Source organism: Rhincodon typus, chromosome 25, assembly GCF_021869965.1.
Source record: "Rhincodon typus isolate 14 chromosome 25, sRhiTyp1.1, whole genome shotgun sequence".
Lineage (NCBI taxonomy): Eukaryota > Metazoa > Chordata > Chondrichthyes > Orectolobiformes > Rhincodontidae > Rhincodon > Rhincodon typus.
The window spans coordinates 15,671,268-15,692,600 of NC_063356.1; the positions used below are offsets into that span (position 1 = coordinate 15,671,268).

At 39.2% G+C, this 21,333-nt stretch overlaps 1 protein-coding gene across 2 annotated transcripts; it reads left to right on the forward strand.

The window, feature by feature from the left end:
- The first annotated feature begins 1,774 nt into the window (after positions 1-1,774).
- On the forward strand, positions 1,775-14,741 carry LOC109926777 (dual specificity tyrosine-phosphorylation-regulated kinase 2-like). Of its 2 annotated transcripts, none has more exons than XM_020526634.2 (3): positions 1,775-2,231; positions 4,881-4,996; positions 10,987-14,741. In XM_020526634.2, exons 1-3 carry the CDS (start codon positions 2,180-2,182, stop codon positions 12,562-12,564), a joined length of 1,746 nt encoding a protein of 581 aa, XP_020382223.1. In that variant the 5' UTR covers positions 1,775-2,179; the 3' UTR covers positions 12,565-14,741. The 2 variants fall into 2 exon arrangements, with proteins under 2 accessions (XP_020382223.1, XP_048468135.1); XM_048612178.1 differs by having other exon boundaries at positions 1,812-2,136.
- The last annotated feature ends 6,592 nt before the right edge of the window (positions 14,742-21,333 follow it).

The window sequence follows — 21,333 nt, forward strand, 5'->3', positions numbered from 1 at the left end:
ACTCTAATGAATAAGGGCCTAACCTGTTTAGCTGTTCTTGATAAGTCAAACTCTTCATCCTGGGAAGCAACGTAGTGAACCACTTTTGAATATCTTCCAGTGCTTGTTCGATTTTAAATATGGGGACCAAACCTGTACACAGTAATCTATGCATGCCCTCACCAAGACACTGAGCATTATGAAATATCAGCCATTGCACATGCACTGACTTTCTTTTTTGTCCATTTACCCAACCCACTTGAGACAACATTTTCTTCACAATCTTTGATCACCCTTATTTAAGCTAAGGACACTTGTTTGACCCCCAAGCTGGACTCTCAGAATCTCTGCAGTGTGAAAAAAGGCCTTTTGTCCCAACAAGTCCACACCGAACCGGAGAACATCCCACCTAATCTTCACATCCCTGAACACTATGGGCAATTTAACATGGCCAATTCACCTAACCCGCACATCTTTGGACTGTGGGAGGAAACTGGTGCACCTGGAGGAAACCCATGCAGACGCAGGGAGAATGTGCAGACTCCACACAGACAGTCACCCTAGGGTGAAATCGAACCTAGATTGCTGGTGCTGTGAGGCAGCAGTGCTAACCACTGAGCCACTGTGCTGCCCGACTCTCTCAAACTGAATTTGTAATTTTACCACGTTTTGATTGTGATTTCCTGGAGGATCCTTAACTACGAGATCTCTGATTAATCCTATCTCATTACACATTACTATATCTAAAATAGCCTGTTCCTTGCTGTTTTGTTTGATGTACTGCTCTAAAATGCAATCATGATGCACTCCAGAAATTTGTCTTCCATGTCACTCTTGCCATTCTAATTTGTCTAGTCAATATTCAGATTAAAATCATCCATAACAACTGTAGTGCCCTCCTTACATGTCCCAATTATGTGCTGACTTATTCTTTGTCCTACAGTAAAGCGTGGCTAACTGAAGACTCCCACCTCTGATTTCTTTTCCTTGCTTTTCCTTATTTTCATGCAAACTGATTCCACATCATGATCTTTTGCACCTATATTACTACTCACCACTGCATGGATACCTTCCATTATTAACAAAGCCACCCACACCTTTGCCTATTTTTCTGAAACATTGAATACCCTTGAATAGTGAGCTCACAGTCTTGGTCACCCTGCAACCCCATCATGTAATAGGTATCAAGTCTCATTAATATATTTCTATTTGTGCCTAGTACAGGAGGAAAGAGGGTCCTTCTAGCAGTAATGAATTGTTTAGGGCAAGGAGATCCTCCTAGCAGCAGGGAGTACCAGAGAGTGTGCAGGAAAAGAAGGTCATTCAGCAGCAGGGACAGCAGTGTGTAGACAGAAAGAAGTCCTCTCATTGCATTGTCTGGGAGAAAGAGGCCCATCTAGCAGGAAGGGGAGCAGTCAGTATAGAGAAAGTATGTTCTCCCAGCAACCACTTTTGGGTGGTGAGCAGGTGGAAATCTTCCCAACAGCATGGCCAGTAGTGAAGGGGGAAGGAGATGCAAAAGAGGCCCTCCTAGCAATAAGGGCAGCAGTGTGCATGGGCAAAGGAGGTCCTCCCAGGTGCAGTGTGTGTTTTGTTTATGGCAGGTGGTCAATGAAGGAGGTCCTCCCTGCAGCATTGTGAGTATTTTGTTGTAATGGGGTGGGTGGACAGAAGAAGGTCCTTCTCGGGGCAGCAGTGAGCGTGGTGAAAAGGAAGTCCTCCCGGCGCTAGGGGCAGCAGTGAGCGTGGGTAAAAGAGGTCCTCCCATCACTTGGGGCAGCAGAGAGTGGGGCGGGCAGTGACGGGAGCTCCCTGTTGCTGGTGGGGGCGCGGCGTGGTTGTGAGCTTTGAGCGCCAGTTGGTGCGGAGCGGCTGAGAGGGACGAACTGGGCGGTTGTTGCCCCCACCCCCGGGTGGGTATGTGACGCTGGGGAGCGCACACTGACTGATTGAAGAGATCGCGCCAGGCGGGGGAGGCAGCTAACGGGCAAACGGTCGCCCGGAGGTAGCGGGATCCGGCGGCACGCTCGGCCCAGACAGTGAGAGAAGAGGCCGGCTGGCGGGCTGGACTGGGCCTGGACACGGAGCCCGGACGCACCGCATCCTCTCCACCCCCCGCCCTTCAATAGAGGCAGATGAGCAGCTCCGGGAACCTGTGTAAGCAATGGTCGGCGGTTGGAGGCAGCTGAACGCTCTCTGAATGATAGCCATGTTAACGAGGAAAACAGCGGCCCCCGGACACTTGGCCACGGGTAAAAGAAGCTCCTGAGTCTCACACCCTGTCTGTCAGTTCATCAAGTACCTCCCGCCTTCCCCTCCATTTCATTCGGGGTTCCTATCAGCTGTCACTACACTCAATTGTTCTTTATAAATCTAATCTGTATCTTAACATCGTATTATATGCTGTTGTATTTCTATTATGTAAAGTCATGGTGGAATACTTTGATCATTTTGAGTTTGTGCTGAAGGACTTAAATCTTAGGCTTGGGTTTCTGTTAATTTCTACCCAAGAGTTTAAACAATGCAGATCCTTCAATTTTTTTAAACACCATAATTTGTATTGTGCAGTTTATGGTTTTATTCTATTCAATTTAGATCACGCTCCTGCAGGCATGTTTAATCTGCCCCCTACCCACTCCATGCTTGCCCTTTTTCATAAAAAAAAGTGATAAACCTACCTCAGATTTCCAGTTGAGGAGTCGCTCTGGGATGAAAGCTCTCCACTTTGTTCTTGTATCATTTAATTTGTTCATTTAATGCAACCACTTGACAGGACAACGACAAACAAAACAGGAATAGCTGGCAAAATTCAGCAGGTCTGGCTGCATCTGTGGAGAGAAAGAATTGATGTTTCGTGTCCAGACCTGCTGGGTTTTTCTAGCAATTTCTGTTTTTGTTTTTGATTTTCAGCATCCTCTGTTCTTTGGTTTTTTTTGTCAGGATGATGAGTCGCACAAGTCACAACAGTGGGACATGTTCAAATGTTTTAATTACAGCATGAGCTTTTGCGAGCGCAAGAGTACGTGGCAAACACCACCCCCTGTGAAAAATGTTCTATTTTGTTATGTAGTTTTCTGCCCTTTAGAATGTATTGTCATGTCCTGATGACTTCAGTTAACTTGTCAATGTCTTGTCATGTATTGTTTGAGCGTTGGGCTCAAGAATGTCTACTTTTAACTTTCTCTTTTCAGCAAAGATTAATTCCGAGTTTTGGCTGTTAAACTAACTAACGTGTTCCATGTTCACACATTCTTGTGAATGGAATATTCTACTTGAACTTTTTGTTTGAAAATAGAGTTAGAATCCAACGACTGATGACTCTAAGTAATTATGACACAACATTGGTGGCTGTTTCTATGGATCCCAGTTGACACACAGATGTTACACATGCTGTCGGTGGCAGATCTTAAAAGTTTTCAGGTGTATTTATACCATATAATAACCATGTATATGGAGTGAAAACTTTAATATTTCACCTCCTTTATGAAGTCTTTGAGGTTGTGAAATATAGTTTGCATAACTTATTTGAACATAGGTAACGTAATTAATTGCTCACCTATATAGATTAATTGTTAATGTAGCAGTGACGTAAATCTAATGAGTTATTGTATAGTTGCATATCTTTCAAAAATAACCTATGATCAGCTCCATCGATAACTCACTTATCACAAAATGTTATGGTCTGTAGATTGCACCTTTATAAATCGTAATCACATTGCCACACAATGCCATCTTGCAATTGTTACTCGACTTTACCTGAGGTTTGCAAACATGCCAAGTCGTGGCACTAATGTTAACCTGCAGCAGGAAACTGAACCTTGTGGGTCAGGTAATCTTTAAATCCAGTGTCTCTTGCACTCCTGATTTTGTTTGATTGCTATCAGTAACGTTGTAACATATTCCCAGTTCTGTTAATCTGGTTAATAAATGAGTGGAACAATGAAATCCAGTCTGTGCTTTACCAAATTGGAAGAGAGAGCTTCTTTCTGAAACTCTGTTTTGTTCAGTACTCTGATCCGTCTATCTGTTAACATCTCATCTTAGTTACTGAAATCTATACTGGAATTGTAGAAATCTCACCACACTTTACGACCCCAAGAATTGTTATAGCTGTGCTGCTGCTGTTTCTACATTGGGTTGCCTGTCCTAATATCAGTTCCATGCTTTATCCCATAGCATTAATATTTTGCTCATTGAAATGTTTAAGTGCCCCTTAAATGTCATGATTGATACTGTTTCAAAAAATGATTGCAATTCCAGTAACACTGTGTTTGCTAACCTCCTCTTCCGCACCGGTGGAACTAAGAACAAGTGGCTACATGCATTCAGATTCTCACAAGTGGAAAAGACTTAAAAACCTCAAAGGAATGACCTTTCTTTTAAAATGCACAGCCATTTTGTACTGTATTAAACTGCTTTCAAAGGAGGGAGAGTCACATAGCTTCCGATACGGAGAACCTTCAGTGACAAGAATGGTTTGCTATTGAAGACCTGGATGACCTTTTTAGATTATTTACTCTTTGGGATGCCTTACAGGATCAGGCTACATTAAAACTTAAACTACACTATGTACCATGTGAGAGAGGCTGGTTTTAGTAAAAGATTGTCATTCTTTTTGCTGGTTTTGCATGTTTTACCAATGCACCTATCACAGCCTGAAGGGGATTAAGACTTCCCAGACCAAGTTTTCTAAAATGTCGCGCATGCTTTTATTTGGCAGGAGAGAAGAGAAAGAAAAATCATTGCAACTTTTAGTGAGGCCTTCAGTGGGGGAAGGCAAGTGGCAACCTGGTGTGAACATAGTCTAGTTGTTCGCTGTAAATTTGTCTCTCTCACATTAGTATTTATTTGCTGAGTCCATCACTGAAGTAATGGTGTGCTTTTGATTTTTCTGTTTACAGCCCAATTTGGGGATGTCTTATATGACTCATACATGCGTGTAGATCAAGCTGAGAGCCAAGCCTTGTGTGTGGAGAAGGAAAGCCCCGTGGGATTGCCATCTCTTAATAGCTTAACGGTAAGCATATTCACAGTGTGTGCCCTACCACAAAATGATGCAATTTTATTATTCTATTAAAATTACTTGCAGGACAGTTTGGTAAATTTTCATCAACCTGACTGAGGAGTTCAGGAAATAGATTCAAATGCAGAGGATTGTTTCTCAGTACTGTAACAGGTTTGCTAAGAAGTATGCAAGTATTATACTTTTATATTTCACCACAATCATCCCCCAATTGCCTCTTTAACTTATTTAGTCCAACATTAGCCCGTGAGGCTGCAGGTGATAGCATTTACGCTGCTGTAGACTTGGATTGTAATTGTTCTGGGGGTATCCAGCAAATTAACTCTAGCTGAGTGAACATACTAACATGAAAAGTAGAGCAGGATCGGCCGTTTGGTCCCTCAATCCTGCTCGGCCATTCATGATTGGTTTGTTTGTGTTTGGAATTCCATATTGCCCCACCTATCCCTGATCTTTGAGTCCCTTGCATGACAAGAATTTATCCACCTCTACATTAAAAACATTTAAATGGCCACACTGACACCATATTCTGAAGCAGACTGCTAAAATCTCTCAATCCTCTGTAAGGGCGCCCCTAATTTAAAAATGTTCCCCTGTTCTGGACATAACCGAGAGGATACTTTCTAAGACTCCCTTGTCAAGATCAAAAACCAAGTTGCTGGAAAAGCTCAGCAGGTCTGGCAGCATCTGTGAAGGGAAAAACAGAGTTAACGTTTCAGGTCCAGTGACCCTTCCTCAGAACTGTGTCAAGACCGTTTAGGATCTTAGACACTTGAATCAAGTCACACCTTCTAAAACCCCAGTGGAAACAAATCCTGTCTACTCAATCTAGATATCAATCTAAGATAGCTTCTCTGACTCTCCTCCAATGATTTTTTAAATAAGGAGACTAAAATTATGTATCTAATTTGAGATGTGGTCTCAATAATGATGTGTATCATTGAAGCATAACTCCTTACTTCTAAGTTCTATTCCTCTCATCATAAAGGATTAAGTCCTGTTAGCCTTCTCAATCATGTGCTGTAACTGCATTCTAAATTTTTGTGACTCGTGCAGTAAAACACCCAGATCCCTTTGTACCGTTGAATACCACAGTGCTTCTCTGTTGAAGTAATACTGTGTTTTTCCCAACTGCAAAAGTGAACTTCACATATTTTCATATTAAACTACATCTGCAGATTTTTGCCCAATCAATCTACCTATCTATATCAGTCTGCAAACTTCTTGTAAGTTCTTCACCACATAGTTTCCAAACCCTGTTGTCTGCAACTTTATCTGTCATGCCTAATTTCCCCTATTTAAGTAATTAATGTAAATTATTAAAAAAGGATGTGGCTCCTGTGCAGACCCCTGCAGATCTCCACTCATCACACCCTGCTAATCAGACATAGACCCATTTATCAGTCTTTGTTTTCTGCCAGCCAATCTTGTATCCATGCTAATATTATTGCTCCCTACATGATAACCTTTTATTTTCTGCAATAACCTTTAATGTGGCATCGAATCAAATTCATTCTGGAAATCCAAGTACAGTACATTGACAAGGTTCCCTTTATCCACAGCATGTATTCCTCCTTCAGAGAACTTGAGTACATGGGCTAAACATGATTATTTGTGTTTTCCTAATTACATGGCTTAATGATAAAGCCTAATACTGTCCGCTTGGTTAAAATCAAGCTAACTAGTCTAGTTTTCTGTCTCACCTCTTGAATAGAGGGTTTATATTTGCTACTTTCTGGTCAGATGTAACCTTTCTTGAACGTAGGAAATTTTTGAAAATTAGTCCCAATTCATCTCTTATTTCATTAGCCACCTTTTGTCAGACCCAAGGAACAAGTCCATCTAGACCTGGAGACTTTTCAGCCCGTAGTTCCATCAGTTGACTCGGGATCGCTTCCCTAGTGATTGAATTTCACTAAATTCCTCTGTACGTTCCACCATCTGAAGTATAGCAATTATTGGATTGTCTTTTTCTGTTGTCCATAATAAAGACAGAAGCGTGATATTTAACCATTTCATCTGCCATTTCCTTATCTATTATTAACTTCCCATTCTCACTCTTTAGAGGACCAACTTCCTTCACATAATCTGTTGCTTTTTAAGTACCTATGAAAACTCTTGCTATCTGGTTTCACTTTTCTAGCTAGCCTCCTCTCATACTCTAATTTCTTCCTCCTGGTGTAATCTTTCAGTCATCCTGTGCAGTTATGTATGTTCTGACCAATCATCTGACCTGCCATACAACTTTGCAGTTGTATACTTTTTCCTCAAGTTTACTTTTCCTAGTATTTTTAGTTAACCAAAGATGTTGGATCCTCCTTTCCTCTTACAGTAGGAATATACTTATTCTGAGTATTCTGAAATATCTGCCACTGCTTCTCCATTGATCCATTTCCTAGTCTCAGATGTCTGTTCACTTCAGTAAGATCAGCTTTCGTGACCATAGTTGCCTTTATTTATGTTTAAATTATTAATTGTGGACCCAATCATCTCGCTTTCAAACTGGATGTAGTTTTTTTTTTTTTACTTCATTCACGGGATGAGGGCGTCGCTGGCTAAGCAGCATTTATTGCCCATCCCCAATTGCCCAGAAGGCAGTTAAGAGTTAACCACATTGCTGTGGGTCTGGAGTCACATGTAGGCCAGACCAGGTGAGGATGGCAATTTCTTTCCCCAAAGGACATGAGTGAACCAGATGGGATTTTCCTGACAATCGGCAATGAATCATTAGACTCTTAATTCCAGATATTCATTGCATTCAAATTCCACCATCTGCCATGGCGGGATTCGAACCTGGGTCCCCAGAATGTTATCTGGGTCTCCAGATTAACAGTCCAGTGATAATACCACTAGGCCATTGCCTCCCCTTGAAAATTTAATCATAGTGTGGTCACTGCTACTGAGGCGTGCCTTTACTCTCCTGTATCATATTACACAGTACCAAGTTTAATAAAACCTGTGCTCTCTGCTTAAGCAACTATTTCAAAAGCATTCTATGAACTCCTTATCCAGGCAACTACTGCCAGTTTAATTTTCCAATTTCATATGTGGGTTAAAGTCTCCTACAATCACATTGCTTTATCAGAAGTATTCAATATTTCTTCCAGATTCTGTGTCATTGTTCTGCTTGCTGTTATGGGGCTTGAAGACCACTCCCATTACTGATTTCTTCCCTCTTCTGTTCCTGCGGTATCTGTTATAAGCATTTCTCTTTCTCTTTAGATCCCAGGACCTAAGCAGTATTCAGGCAATGGCTGAGTTGACCTTGGCTGACATTATCACCCATACACTCTGTCCCTCCTCCACATCCTAACTTAATGCAGAGGTTTTGGGATCAATTTTACTGCTTATATTGCAAACCTATGGTGTGCTTCTTTGCAAACAGGTATTGGAGTGTGTCCAATCACGTTTCACAATATTCACTAGTCTGTTAAAGGTCTCTCCTTGTGCTTTTACTTTTCCCAGACAACAAAAGACTCCTGGCAGCACGTGTTATCTTCTTTTAAAACTGCACTTGTTCATAACAAGTAGACAATCATAACATGCAGTCCTTGGTAGTGACATCAAAGAAATTCATTTCAGCAAAACCAGTCTCTGTTGTCTTGCACACCCTTTAGAGTAATACCCTTTACTTTATACTGTCTCTCCACCTTTTGTATACTTCAAAATGAACCTCATCTGCCACCTGTCTGTCCACTCCTCCAACATATCAATATTTTTTGAAGTTCTATATTTTGATACCTCTCTGGCCTATAGAACAAGGAATTTTCAATGCCAGTTCTGAAGGAACTTTACAAATGTGTGCATGGTCTGCATAGAAGATGCATAGATTGTGTCAAGTGCCTGTGAATATATGGAGATTTACTGATGTTTAGTTATGCATATTTATTACTTCGTCTGTTTTACCTCCAATAATACCTTGCATTTGCATTGACAAGCAGAAAACAGCATCAGATAGTCCTAAGTAACTAGAGAAAGAAGTAAAGATCCTGTTTCATTTTATCATAACTTCTGACCCCTTCTGAAATGTACTTCCACCCAATGCTTTTGGTACCTATGCCATCCCACTGCTTGTTTGAAGGAACTAGGATTAAAAACTGGAGTCAGGCCTCATTATTCTGTTTGCTTTAGTTGTCTGGAGGTGAACAGGAGCCCACCCTCACTTTTATCGAATTGCTTTGAGATTTAAGGAGGACTCCAAGTTGTGAATGCTTCACTTCTGCATTAATGTGTTTCTGACTCCTTCGGTATTCCAATAGTCCAATTCCACGTGTAGTACAGATTATTTCAGTGGGAAAGACATTTTTAAAAATCTAGCATGTATCTTATTCATTGAATTAATAAGACCTTAAGATATGAGATGTAGGCCATTCAGCCCATTGAGTCTTCTGCCATTCAGTGTGTTCATGCCTGATCCGATAATCCTCAATTCCACTTTCCTGCCTTTTTCCCGTAACCTTTCGTTCTGTCTGTGGTGAATGTCATCAAATAATATATTGCTGTTTGCTTAAAGGGAGCATCTGAACTATTGCATTAGTCTCAGTATTTCCTTGTTAAGCTTTGGTTGTATTCCATTTTCACTGATAATAGTAACCTTACTCAATTACTTCACTATTTTAGAAGCCAAAAGTCTGCAAATACCCTGGGTCTAAATTGATACATACCTGTTCTTATTATTTGTAACTCTTAGTTGACTAAAGCATTTTTTTTCATCTTGAAAGAATTGCCCATGTGTACCTGTAGTTATGTTTGGAGTGGTGGCGGAAGGGAATCTGTCCTTGAGTATTAGTACTGATTTAAATATAAAACAAAAGTGTGAGTACTGAGTGGAACATTTTCCTATTGTCGTTGTGGTGCCGAGAAAGTGGAATATTTGAACATTTACTGTCTCATTTATTGATAATGTCTAAGTAATAAGGCTGTGAGGCTGACTGTCCTTCAGCTTTAAATGCCGGTCGTCTCCAAAGGTAATTTGAGTTAAAATGCTAACCCTGAATGTTACAAAGGTATAGGTTACGGCAGTAGTGAGAATGTAGGTCCTAAGAGTTCACCTGCATGTTAACCAGAAAAGTGGAGATTAAGGGAACTGAAGCAAATACAGCAAGGGCTGGATATTATGCCAGCTTGGACTGAAAATGTATGTTGTCACAAAGCGCAGACACACTAAAAAATAATTAATTGTTTGAAAACTCCTTGTAAATATCGGTTCTTATTTTATTTGTATTCAGTAATATGATGGAACCGAAAGCACATGAATGCAGTGTCCAACACTCTGGCCACAAACAGCATGTGGTTAATTGGGAACTGAAATATGGCTAATTGAATTCCTGATTACTAAATTAAAAGAAAGAACAACAGATATTGGCATGTACATGTGTTCTCAACAAAAGTTTACTTATATGGCATTTGTATATTTACTTAACTTTGGCTCATCATCTCAAATACAAAAATAGTTGAGTGTTAATGAATTTTTACTAATTGTGAGCATGTTACTTTGCTGCAGAATGATGATGGACATTTCAGTAAATACGTTTGCGATGTATTTTTATGTCTTATATATAACGCAAGATGTTTTCCATTTTAAAAAGTGCATTTAGCCACAGAGGGTGGTGCGTGTATGGAATGAGCTCCCAAAGGAAATGTTGGAGGCTGGTACAGTTACAATGTTTAAAAGGCATCTGGGTGGGTACAAGAATAGGAAAGGTTTAGAGGGATATGGGCCAAGTGCTGGCAAATGGGACTGGATTAATTTAGGATATTTGGTCGGCATGACAAGCTGAACTAAAGGGTCTGTTTCCATGTTGTACATCTCTAGGATACTAAGATAGAATGTCATCGCAGCTACAGCTGTACTCAACGATTTTTATTGAATAGTACTGTTTTAAAGGATGCTGATGAAACATTTGTTATTGGGCAATTTTGTCTAACACTAATACTGTTTTTGTTTGGAAAAACTGAGCATTTTCCTTCTATTCAAATTTTAGATTGGCAAGAGCACAATGAGAGATCATCTGCCAGCTCCATGTCGGACTCAAGTCAAGGTGCAACATTTATTTGAAGATGCTGGAAACAGGCGGAATAATGCAACTGCGCAGTCTACTGTTGCTCGAACTTGTAAAACAGCACTCCCTTCACTTAAGGAAAAGAGCCCTGATGGTACAGCATCATCTAAATCAGATGGCATTTTGCCCAAGTCAAAAGCTGCCATATCACCAGCTCAAGCCATGAAGATGCACATGCATCAGTTGTCTTCCTATGAGCATCAGGAAATATTTAACTATCCTGAAGTTTACTTTATGGGCTTAAATGCAAAAAAGCGACAAGGTGTTGTAGGTGGCTCAAACAACTGTGGTTATGATGATGATCAAGCGGCGTACATACTTCTGCCTCATGATCATATAGCATATAGATATGAGATACTTAAAGTTATTGGAAAGGGAAGCTTTGGGCAGGTAGCTAAAGTGTATGACCACAAATCGCAGCAGCACCTGGCATTGAAGATAGTGCGAAATGAAAAGCGGTTCCACCGGCAGGCTGTAGAGGAAATCCGAATTCTAGAGCACTTGAAAAAGCAAGACAAGAACTTGCAAATGAATATTATCCACATGCTTGAAAATTTCACATTCCGCAACCACACCTGCATGACCTTTGAACTGCTGAGCATGAACCTGTATGAGCTAATCAAAAGAAACAAGTTCCAGGGATTCAGCCTGCAGTTAGTACGGAAGTTTGCCCATTCCATCCTACAGTGCCTGGAAGCATTGCAAAAAAATCGAATTATTCATTGTGATTTGAAGCCAGAAAATATTTTACTGAAGCAGCAAGGCCGTAGTGGCATCAAAGTGATTGATTTTGGGTCCAGCTGTTACGAACATCAGCGCGTTTTCACATACATCCAGTCACGATTTTATCGAGCACCAGAGGTTATCCTTGGCATGCGTTATGGGATGCCCATTGACATGTGGAGCTTTGGTTGTATCCTTGCTGAACTATTGATGGGATACCCTCTCTTTCCTGGGGAAGATGAAGGAGATCAGTTGGCCTGTACGATGGAACTTTTAGGGGTTCCACCTCAGAAAATGTTGGATCAGTGCAAAAGAGCCAAAAACTTCTTCAACTCCAAGAATCAACCTCGTTATTGCAGTATCACCACACTCCCCGATAACACTGTTGTTGTGAATGGTGGTTGCTCTAAAAGAGGTAAGCTGCGAGGACCACCAGGTAGCAGGAGCTGGGTGACGGCATTGAAGGGTTGCGATGACTCGCTGTTCATCAGCTTCCTAAAGAGGTGTTTGGATTGGGAGCCATCTAATCGCATAACACCCACCCAGGCTTTGAGACATTCATGGCTAGTTAAACGTTTATCTAAACCACCAACTGTGGAGAAGACTACACCAGTTAAATCTACACCAGATAGCAATAGTTCCTTGCCTGGAATTGTTTCGAAGTTACCCCAAAATCTTGGCACAGGCACCAAACTAAGGACCAATTTGGTGCAGATGGCTGATTCAAATGGAAATAATATACCTCTACGTACTGTGCTTCCAAAATTAGTTAGCTAAGGCTATTGTGTGCTGCAAATTAAACCGGAGAACGTGTCAAATGCAAAAAAAGTTTCTTATATAGGTCTTTTTGCTGGTAAATATTTAACAGGTATTTCCAAATTATGTATTTCAATTTGAAAGAAACTACCGTCATTTCCAATTTGCATTAAAGTGCATAAAATTATTCTTTATCCATCTGACCCACTCAAGACTATTGTAATTTTTAATCTGAATTAAAATATGAATACCCCTAGTTTGAGAATAATATGAAGTAAATGTACTGTGGTTAAATCTCACTTAATAGTTTTAACTACCCTGGGATGAGTGACTGAATATAAAATATTGTGCTCAAGACTTGTTTATGTCAAGTCTCATTTAAGTTCTTTTGGCCACGTTTGATCTTAGTTAAGATTTTCTTTAAAAAATCCATTGTTATTCTTCTAATACAGTTAATTTTATTAATAAGGATCCTATAAGATACCAATAAGTTTCCCATTCCTTTACCTCCGAAATGTACCAGCAAGCTGAATTTTACTTCAATGAGACTTTGGTGGAAATCAAGAAGACTTAACGTCCAGCCACTAACAATCCTGTTCATTCAGTGATTGGGCTTAAAACATTTCGTAATTAATTGCCACTGGATGCCAAATGGCCAATTTTTTTTTTTTGTTGTGTTGTCAGTCACAAAAAAGGCTTGTGAGGTCAGAAAGCTCATTTGTGGTTGGGTACTGCAAACCAGTTCTATTTCAATCTGTCACACACAATATCTAGCTACCATCCTAATCCAGGAATGAACTGTCAGCTCCCCTCTATGCTATGCAACAGAAATCTGTTAATCACCTTTGTGAAAGAAATCAATGCCTTTTATTCTTTTGGATGACAGTTTATTCTATGTGTTGCTTCTGATAAATATATCTCTCTGAACTCTTCAGATAGGGGCTTTCAAAATTTAAATACCTGTTCGTTGTCCTGTGTTCCTCACTTGGGTCCCATCTCTCATTCTGAACTTTAAATGTCCTTGAATGTATAGCACTTTTGGACAAGAAACAATTAATTGGCAAATTTGAGCAAGATTTGTGGCAGCTGAATTTCACCTAGCATTCTCTCATGAGGAAGGAAATTTTAGGATGGGACTTTGTAATACACTGAGTTATTTTGCAATTTTTTTATAATCTCTAGGTGCCATCTTGGAGAAAAATTCAAAAATTTGGCTTTGTAAATGTGCTATTGGGGATTAATATCAGCGGTTGAGTAAGTAGACTAACAAAGTGGGAGTGCAGATGAGGAACACACATGTAGTAAATGCTTTTCACGATGCCAAATAAGCACCAAGGCTTAACCAGAATTCACTATCGTTGCTAACTGATTAGCGATTTACATTCAAAATGATAGCAGAGCAGAGTTTGTGGGTTATGGAATCTAAAGTGTTGCAGAAATCAATAATAATGCAGTGCCTTGATTGCATTACACAGGTGACAATTCATTGCCAGTATAGCAGCCTGATATCTGTAGTGTTAAGGGCAAATACAGCAACATTTTCTTAAAGTCTACACAAAGGGAAATAATGCCAAGAAATATTGAGTGTATTTTTGCTATTACTTGAAATATTGGAAATCTGCAACAAACAGTGCAAAAAGGAATGTTTCACATCAGCACTTTTGTGTTTCTACATGTCAGTTTCTCGAGGATAATTGGGTGAAACCTTTATACAGCCTGACTCTTCACCAATTGTAGTTTGTAAAATTCAGACACCTAAAAGAGGCCTGAAATTGCCTGTCCACAATGCACAGGTTATTTTGGAGTGAAACCATTCACTTCAGGTATGATCCAGATGTCCTCCCCCCTGCATTGGTAAATTTTCATAAATGCTATGATATGTCCTCCTCCAACTGACATTTCCTAACTCAACCATCATCCCATTGAAACAATTTAAAATGTTGAGACAAAACACATTTTTAAACAAGATTCACTAAATCTTGAACATCCAAAGTGCACATTTAAGTACTGCTGTTTGATTACTACAGTGGTTTACAGAGGTTTTAACTTTCCCATTTGATGGGTGTTTTTAATCTTTAGAATTGTACACTTTTCAGGTTTAGCTGATTTAGTTTATGAAATGTTGCAAAAGTAAAATTTTGATAATTGGTCAAATGAAGACCCAAACTATTTACTATTAATAAATTGAACGAACACTTCGTGAAGTCTATTTCTCCTACTTTACAAAGGTATATGGATAAAGACAATCCAATGTTTCAGCATTTTTAAAAAATCTATTGGAATAATTGCAGGTGTAATAAAATTTCAGTTACTGAAATGCTGGATACTGTACTTGCCAAAGAGCATTTTCAATGTGAAACTTAATACGCTCAAATTGTTGACCCCATCTTCGAGGATTGCTTGAAGAAGAAAAAGTTATCTTGCACTATATGCCATGCATGCTGCTGCTGCTTGTTACTACTGTTGGGAAATCAGATTGATGAGCAGAGTTTGGCTTTCCTAAAATGGAACTGAAATCTTAGCCCCCCCCCCCCCCCGCAAAAAAAAACATCAACACCACTTTTCAGTTTTCACTGAGAGGTTGTGACATTTCAAAATGGGATCACAATGGAGGGAAGGTTTGGGAAGTACTGGGCTAGTTGGACCTGGAGTCTACGTTTGTTATTGTGAATGAGTTGGAGATTGAACCATTTGGTGAGTTAATGAAGCAGGTATTTTCCTGCATGCTGATCCTCGTCACTAACTTGTTCTCTGTGCATACAATTAAAGTGGTATGAAGCAGCCACTGTGTTCGTAAACCAAAAGCATATAAAACTGTGATTTTAAGCTTCATGTGTAACTAACTAATGTTTTTCTTGGCATCACAAAGCCATCACTGCCAGTTTTCCAATAAGACAATACTAGATAATTGTTGTTCAATCCATTCTTTATTACAAAGTATAAATGGAAAATCCAATTTTTACCTCAACCCTGAATTGCTGCCTTGAACTAGGTACATACAATTTTAGCAACTTAATTATGTTCAACATGCTGACAATCCAAATTACACCATCTTCTCTTGCATGAGCTCTGTTTCTGTAATCTATCAAATTGCAGCACTCTAAACAAACCACATGAAGCACACTTTTGGGCAATTATGAATAAAATTCAGAAGGTACAAGAAATTTTCACTCTATTATAAATATTTCACAATGCGTTCTGATGAGTCAATTCGGTGCATAGGAAGCTGCTGATTCTCCAATAAATTAAATAGAACTTGCCTATAGATATCGGCATAAATTCTCAGTTGTTGTGGAATTGGTGTTTTTACGTATCCTTTTACAGTGTCAAGTTCAGAAATTCAAATCTGCAGTGGGCAGAGGTGGGTTTTGAAGATCACTCATCAGTGTTCATGGGGTGAGCAGGAGGAACAGCAGTGCAGTTGCATTTTACCTGTACTTGCCTTGACAGTAGCCAACAGGAATCTGTCATAAATTTAACTTTTCAGTCTGAAACTGGTGTCAAAAATGTAGCCTGTCTGGTCCAAAAAAACAGCCATGTGACTTTTACTTGTGCTTGTATTTCATGCTCACTGGTTTCTCTTGTTTTGAGAATCTGGAAAGGGCTATTCTTAATGTTGTAACCTCATTGATGGATAATACTGAAACAGCAAGGGGGTCATTAAGAGTTGTAAAATAACTGAGCAGATCATCTGGCTATTTATAGAGTCTGGCAATGGAGTTCTATAATGGGCAAATGAAAATTGCCTATTAAGATTCATTAGTGTTGTGAACTTGTAATAGATGCAAGTTAATGAAAACATTTCCTTAAACTTGATATTGTTCCTGCAAGGCAATATGGTGTGGAGCCAAGTGTCTTATTGAGATTATGTTTATGGACATGCCAAACATAAGCAAGGTTGTCCTGTAGAGGTGAGTTTACTTTTACAATATGAAAATCTTTACAGCAATTCTGACCAACTTGATTTACCTTCATCAATAGCGTAGCTGATAAAATTATCATTATTGCAAAAGTAAATTTTGGGGAAGAAACAACTGGAATTTCAACGCAATTGTTCCTATAGCAGCACTCAGCAATTGGGTGAAGTAAAAACTTAGCACAGTGCCATAATTAGCTAGGTTTTTTATGTTGTTACAATCTAGTTGATTAATTTTGAAACAGCTAAAGTTTTGCAAGCTATTGGGAGTTGAAACTTATATTGGCAAAATTGGCAAATGTGACTGAATACAAGTTGAACAACTATTCTAATTACTCCAAGGAGGTCATTATGATATGCAAAAAGCTGCTTATCCCTGTCAACTTACTAGCATTTGTGGATTGGACTCGACAGTATTGTTCTGAGCTTAAGCATGCACTCAAAAATTGTCAAACTTTCCTCTAATATAATGTAAGTACAACCTGATTTAGTGCAATGTCAAATATGACCTTTTGAATTTATTTTCTCTTATGTAGATACATTGACTGAAACATTGAAAAGTTTTTCCAGACCAAAATATTCACTTTCATTTAAATATTGCTGTGGATTATCCCCTACAGTGACCTGCATTTATATAACAGCCAAGATGGTTTACAGAAATTACAGAACAAGAATTTGGCACCAAATTGCAAGGAGGTTCTAGACAAGTTGATCAAGAACTCTGGAAGAGATTTCTATTCTTTAAAGGAATTTGAGCATTGCCGGTACTGTTAACATTCATTGTCTGGCCTTGAGAAGGTGGCTTGTATCCCTTGTTCAGAACAGTTAGAGATGACTTAATTGAAACATATAAGGTCCTGAGGGGACTTGACTGGGTGGATGTTGAAAGGAAATTTGTTCTTGTGGGAACATCTGGAACGAAGGGTCATAATTTAAAAACAAGCAGTTCCCCATTTAAGACCATTGAGAAAACATTTTTTTCCTCTGAAGGTTAGGAGTCTTTGGAATTCCATTCCTCAAAAGGCAATGGATGCAGAACCATTAAATATGTTTAAGGCAGAGGCAGAAAGATTCTTGATTCCCAAGGCGATGAAAGATTATTGGATTATGCAGGAATCTAGAGTTGACATTAAAAACAGATCAGCCATAATTTTCTTGAATGACAGAGCAGGCTCAAAGGACCAAGTGGCCCACATTTGTTTTCATTCTGAGCTATCACCTTGAACTGCTGAAGTCTGTGTGCTGTAAGTACAGCAAAGGAAGAGCAATTATAATTCCAAGTCAGGATGATATGAGTAACAGGAAAAAAAAATACAAGTTATGGTATTAAAGAGCATCTTAAAGGAGGCAAGAGATGGAAAGATTTAGGGAGGGAACTCCAGAGTGTAGGACCTTGACAATTAAGGCATGGCCATGCGTGGTGGAGCATTTAAATTGGGAGTGTTCGAGGCAAAATTAATGGTCCATAGAGATCTTACGAGGCTGTAAATGTGGAGGAGAATACAGGGATGGGGAGGGATGAGGCCGTGGATAGATTTGAAAAGAAGGATGAGAATTTTAAAATTGAGGCATCACTAAATAATATAGGTCAGTGAGCAGAAGGGAAATATGGGTGAGTGGTATTTGCTGTGATTAAGTGTACAGTTTGCAAAGTTCTGAATGATCAACTTGTGGAAAGCAGAACTGTGGAGGGACTGATATGAGTGTGTTGGAAGTGACAACGATGTGAATAAAGGTTTCTGCTGCAGAGAATTGAAGGCAGGGTCGACTTGGATGATGTTACTCAGGTGGAAATTGATGGTTATGGTCAGTCTTTAGTTATGTGGTTGGATGCTCATCTTGGGGCTAAATATAACACCAAAATTGCAAACAGTCCCAAACATAAGTGAGGTTCTGTTGTAAAAATGAAAACCGTTGCAGCAGTTCTGGCATAGCTGGATGAAATTAGTGGCAAATTAACAAATTTTAAGACCAGGACAAAAAACAGGAACATTTCTCTTCCCGTATTTTGTTGGAGGATATTTTTCTTCTTCCTCCACTGGAATAGAAGTTTCCATCTCTGTTTAAATTTTTGAGGCTGTATTTTCCTTACGGTCAAATAGGAATTAATTTATAAGTCTCCATTTGAAAATGACAAACATTCTGGGTCATACAAAAATCAAGAGGATTTTCCTTTATCTTTCTACAAAAGGTAGTAAATTGGTGTCCTGGAGTGTTAAAATTGAAAAATAAGGGGAAAGAAAAGCTTTATTTCAAGTAACAAAATCGGAAATCTATAGTAAATAGGTTGGCCAATCATTTGCAACAGCATTTTGCATTTACGTAACACCTTCATTATAGGTTAAAATTCCCAAGGTACTTAACAGTAATATTGTCAAACCCAATTTGACACTAAACCACATAAGGTGACATTAAGACAGACCAAAGGGATAGGATATATGAAAGTAGAAATGCAGGTGGAGTTTACAGCGGGAATTCCAGATCTTACTCTCTCATTCCAAGACTTGAAGACATGGGTTCCAATGGTGGAACAATTAAAATCAGCAATAATTATTACTCCTGTATCATTTCCATCTTCTTTAATGGAATTTTCTAAGCCTTTCACAATATTTCATGTAAAAGTTCAGTGTGGACTGCATTGAATGCAGCCAATCTTTCTTGCAGGCATGTAAAATATTGGAGGCTTGGTGACCACTTTGCGGAACAGCCACGCTCAATTCGCAACAAATAACTACACCTACCAGTCGCGAACCATTTCAACTCGCCCTCCCACTCCTTGGACGACATGTCCACCCTGGGCCTCCTGCATTGCCACAATGATGCCACCCGAAAGCTGCAGGAACAGCATCTCATATTTCGCTTGGGAACCCTGCAGCCCAAGGGTATCAATGTGGACTTCACAAGCTTCAAAATCTCCCCTCCCCCGACCGCATCCCAAAACCAGCCCAGCTCGTCCCCGCCTCCCTAACCATTCCTCCCACCTCAAGCCCCACCCCCATCTCCTACCCACTAACCTCATCCCACCTCCTTGACCTGTCCGTCCTCCCTGGACCGACCTATCCCCTCCCTAACTCCCCACCTACACTCACCTTTACTGGCTCCATCCCCGCCTCTTTGACCTGTCTGTCTCCTCTCCACCTATCTTCTCCTTTATCCATCTTCTATCCGCCTCCCCCTCTCTCCCTATTTATTTCAGAATCCCCTTCCCCTCCCCCATTTCTGAAGGGTCTCGACCCGAAACGTCAGCTTTCCTGCTCCTCTGACGCTGCTTGGCCTGCTGTGTTCATCCAGCTCTACACCATGTTATTTCTATGTAAAATATTGTGACTGGTTTTGAACTGATTTGTTATAGAAACCAAATTCTACTGATATAACTGGGAGATTTTTTAATAGGCCGATTTGATAGTTTTGCTCTTTGAAGGTTATTTTAACATGAAAAGTATACTTTGTCTTAAATCTAAGATTTTCTACTACTCTTAAAAGCCACACTTGGATTACACTGTAATAATTGTTATGAAGATACTGAAGCTTTATAACTCATTACAAAAAATGTTCTGCCAACATTTAAAGTTAAATAAACTGGGACTAATTTTAATTGTGTGGTAGAATTTTTGAAAGAAGCTTTACATAAAAAGCAATCATGCTAAATGCATCATGAATTGCTTTTAAAAGGTGCCTTTTTAAATTAACATAATTGCCTTTTGTGAAGGGAAATTTCTCATTGAGTTGTGAATGTCATTGCAGTGTTGAGCTATTGTAAATGTCGGAAAAAATATAAACAAAACATTTCCTCATGAACAAAGAAAATAAATATTTATTAAATAATACAGATTTGAATTACTCATTTGTCAATAAGCATAAATTTTAAAAGACTGTTGAGTTGTCAGTTTCCCAGAATTCAATACCAAGTGTGATTAAATACCTGATATATATTCATACACAAGACTTAAACAGCTATTTAATGCTGGTGTAGTGCCTCTTAAACTACCTCTGGTAGATACTTTTAAGGTCATGTGCTGGAAACAGCATACGTATGGATTAACTGAAAACTTAAATGAACCAAAATGTGCGCTGTAATTATAAAGGCCCTGACTCTGGCTTCTTGCAGTGTGCCTTTAGATATACTTTTGGGTATTGTGTCCGAACCACACGTTACTGAAATGTTGAAGAGAATATAGTGGTGTAACAGTCATTAATGTGTAAAGTTTTGCTATTTGCATTTTATTATTGAAGGTGGATTACATTATAAAAAATAAAGTAAGCTCTGAAAGTGGTTTTAATATAATTGTATTTTATTGGATTCTTACATGTTATGTCACTTGAAGTTCAGTCACAGAATGAAACTGAATGAGCTACAATGTAGAGAATGTTTCACTCAATGAAAATTAAGTGAAATATGTACAAACTATTTTATTGAGATCTATTTTAATAAAAGTTTCTGTATGATATCTTGGTATTGGAAACAATGATGTGCAAAAAATGCATGTAGTTTGCCATGCTTATTTTAACTTGCTAAGCATAGCATTTTTATTATTTGCATCATTTCTGAAATAAGCTACTGTTGACATTCACTAACATCCTCTAAGCTCACTTTTGACCAGAACCTAAAGACCAATTACAATTACTGTGCCTAGAAGACGAGGTCAGAGGCTAGAGATTCTGCAGTAAGCAACTGAATGTCTTAACTATCCAAAGCTTTTCCACCATCTGAAGTTTGACACCATCTAGGGAAAAAGCAACCTGCTGCCCTGGCACCTGACCCACCACTGTACACATTCAACCCTGCCATCACTACAGACATTATCATCTGAAGATGCATTGCAGCAACTTGTCAAGGCTTTTTAACGAACAGTTTCCAAGGCATTCTTCCACTT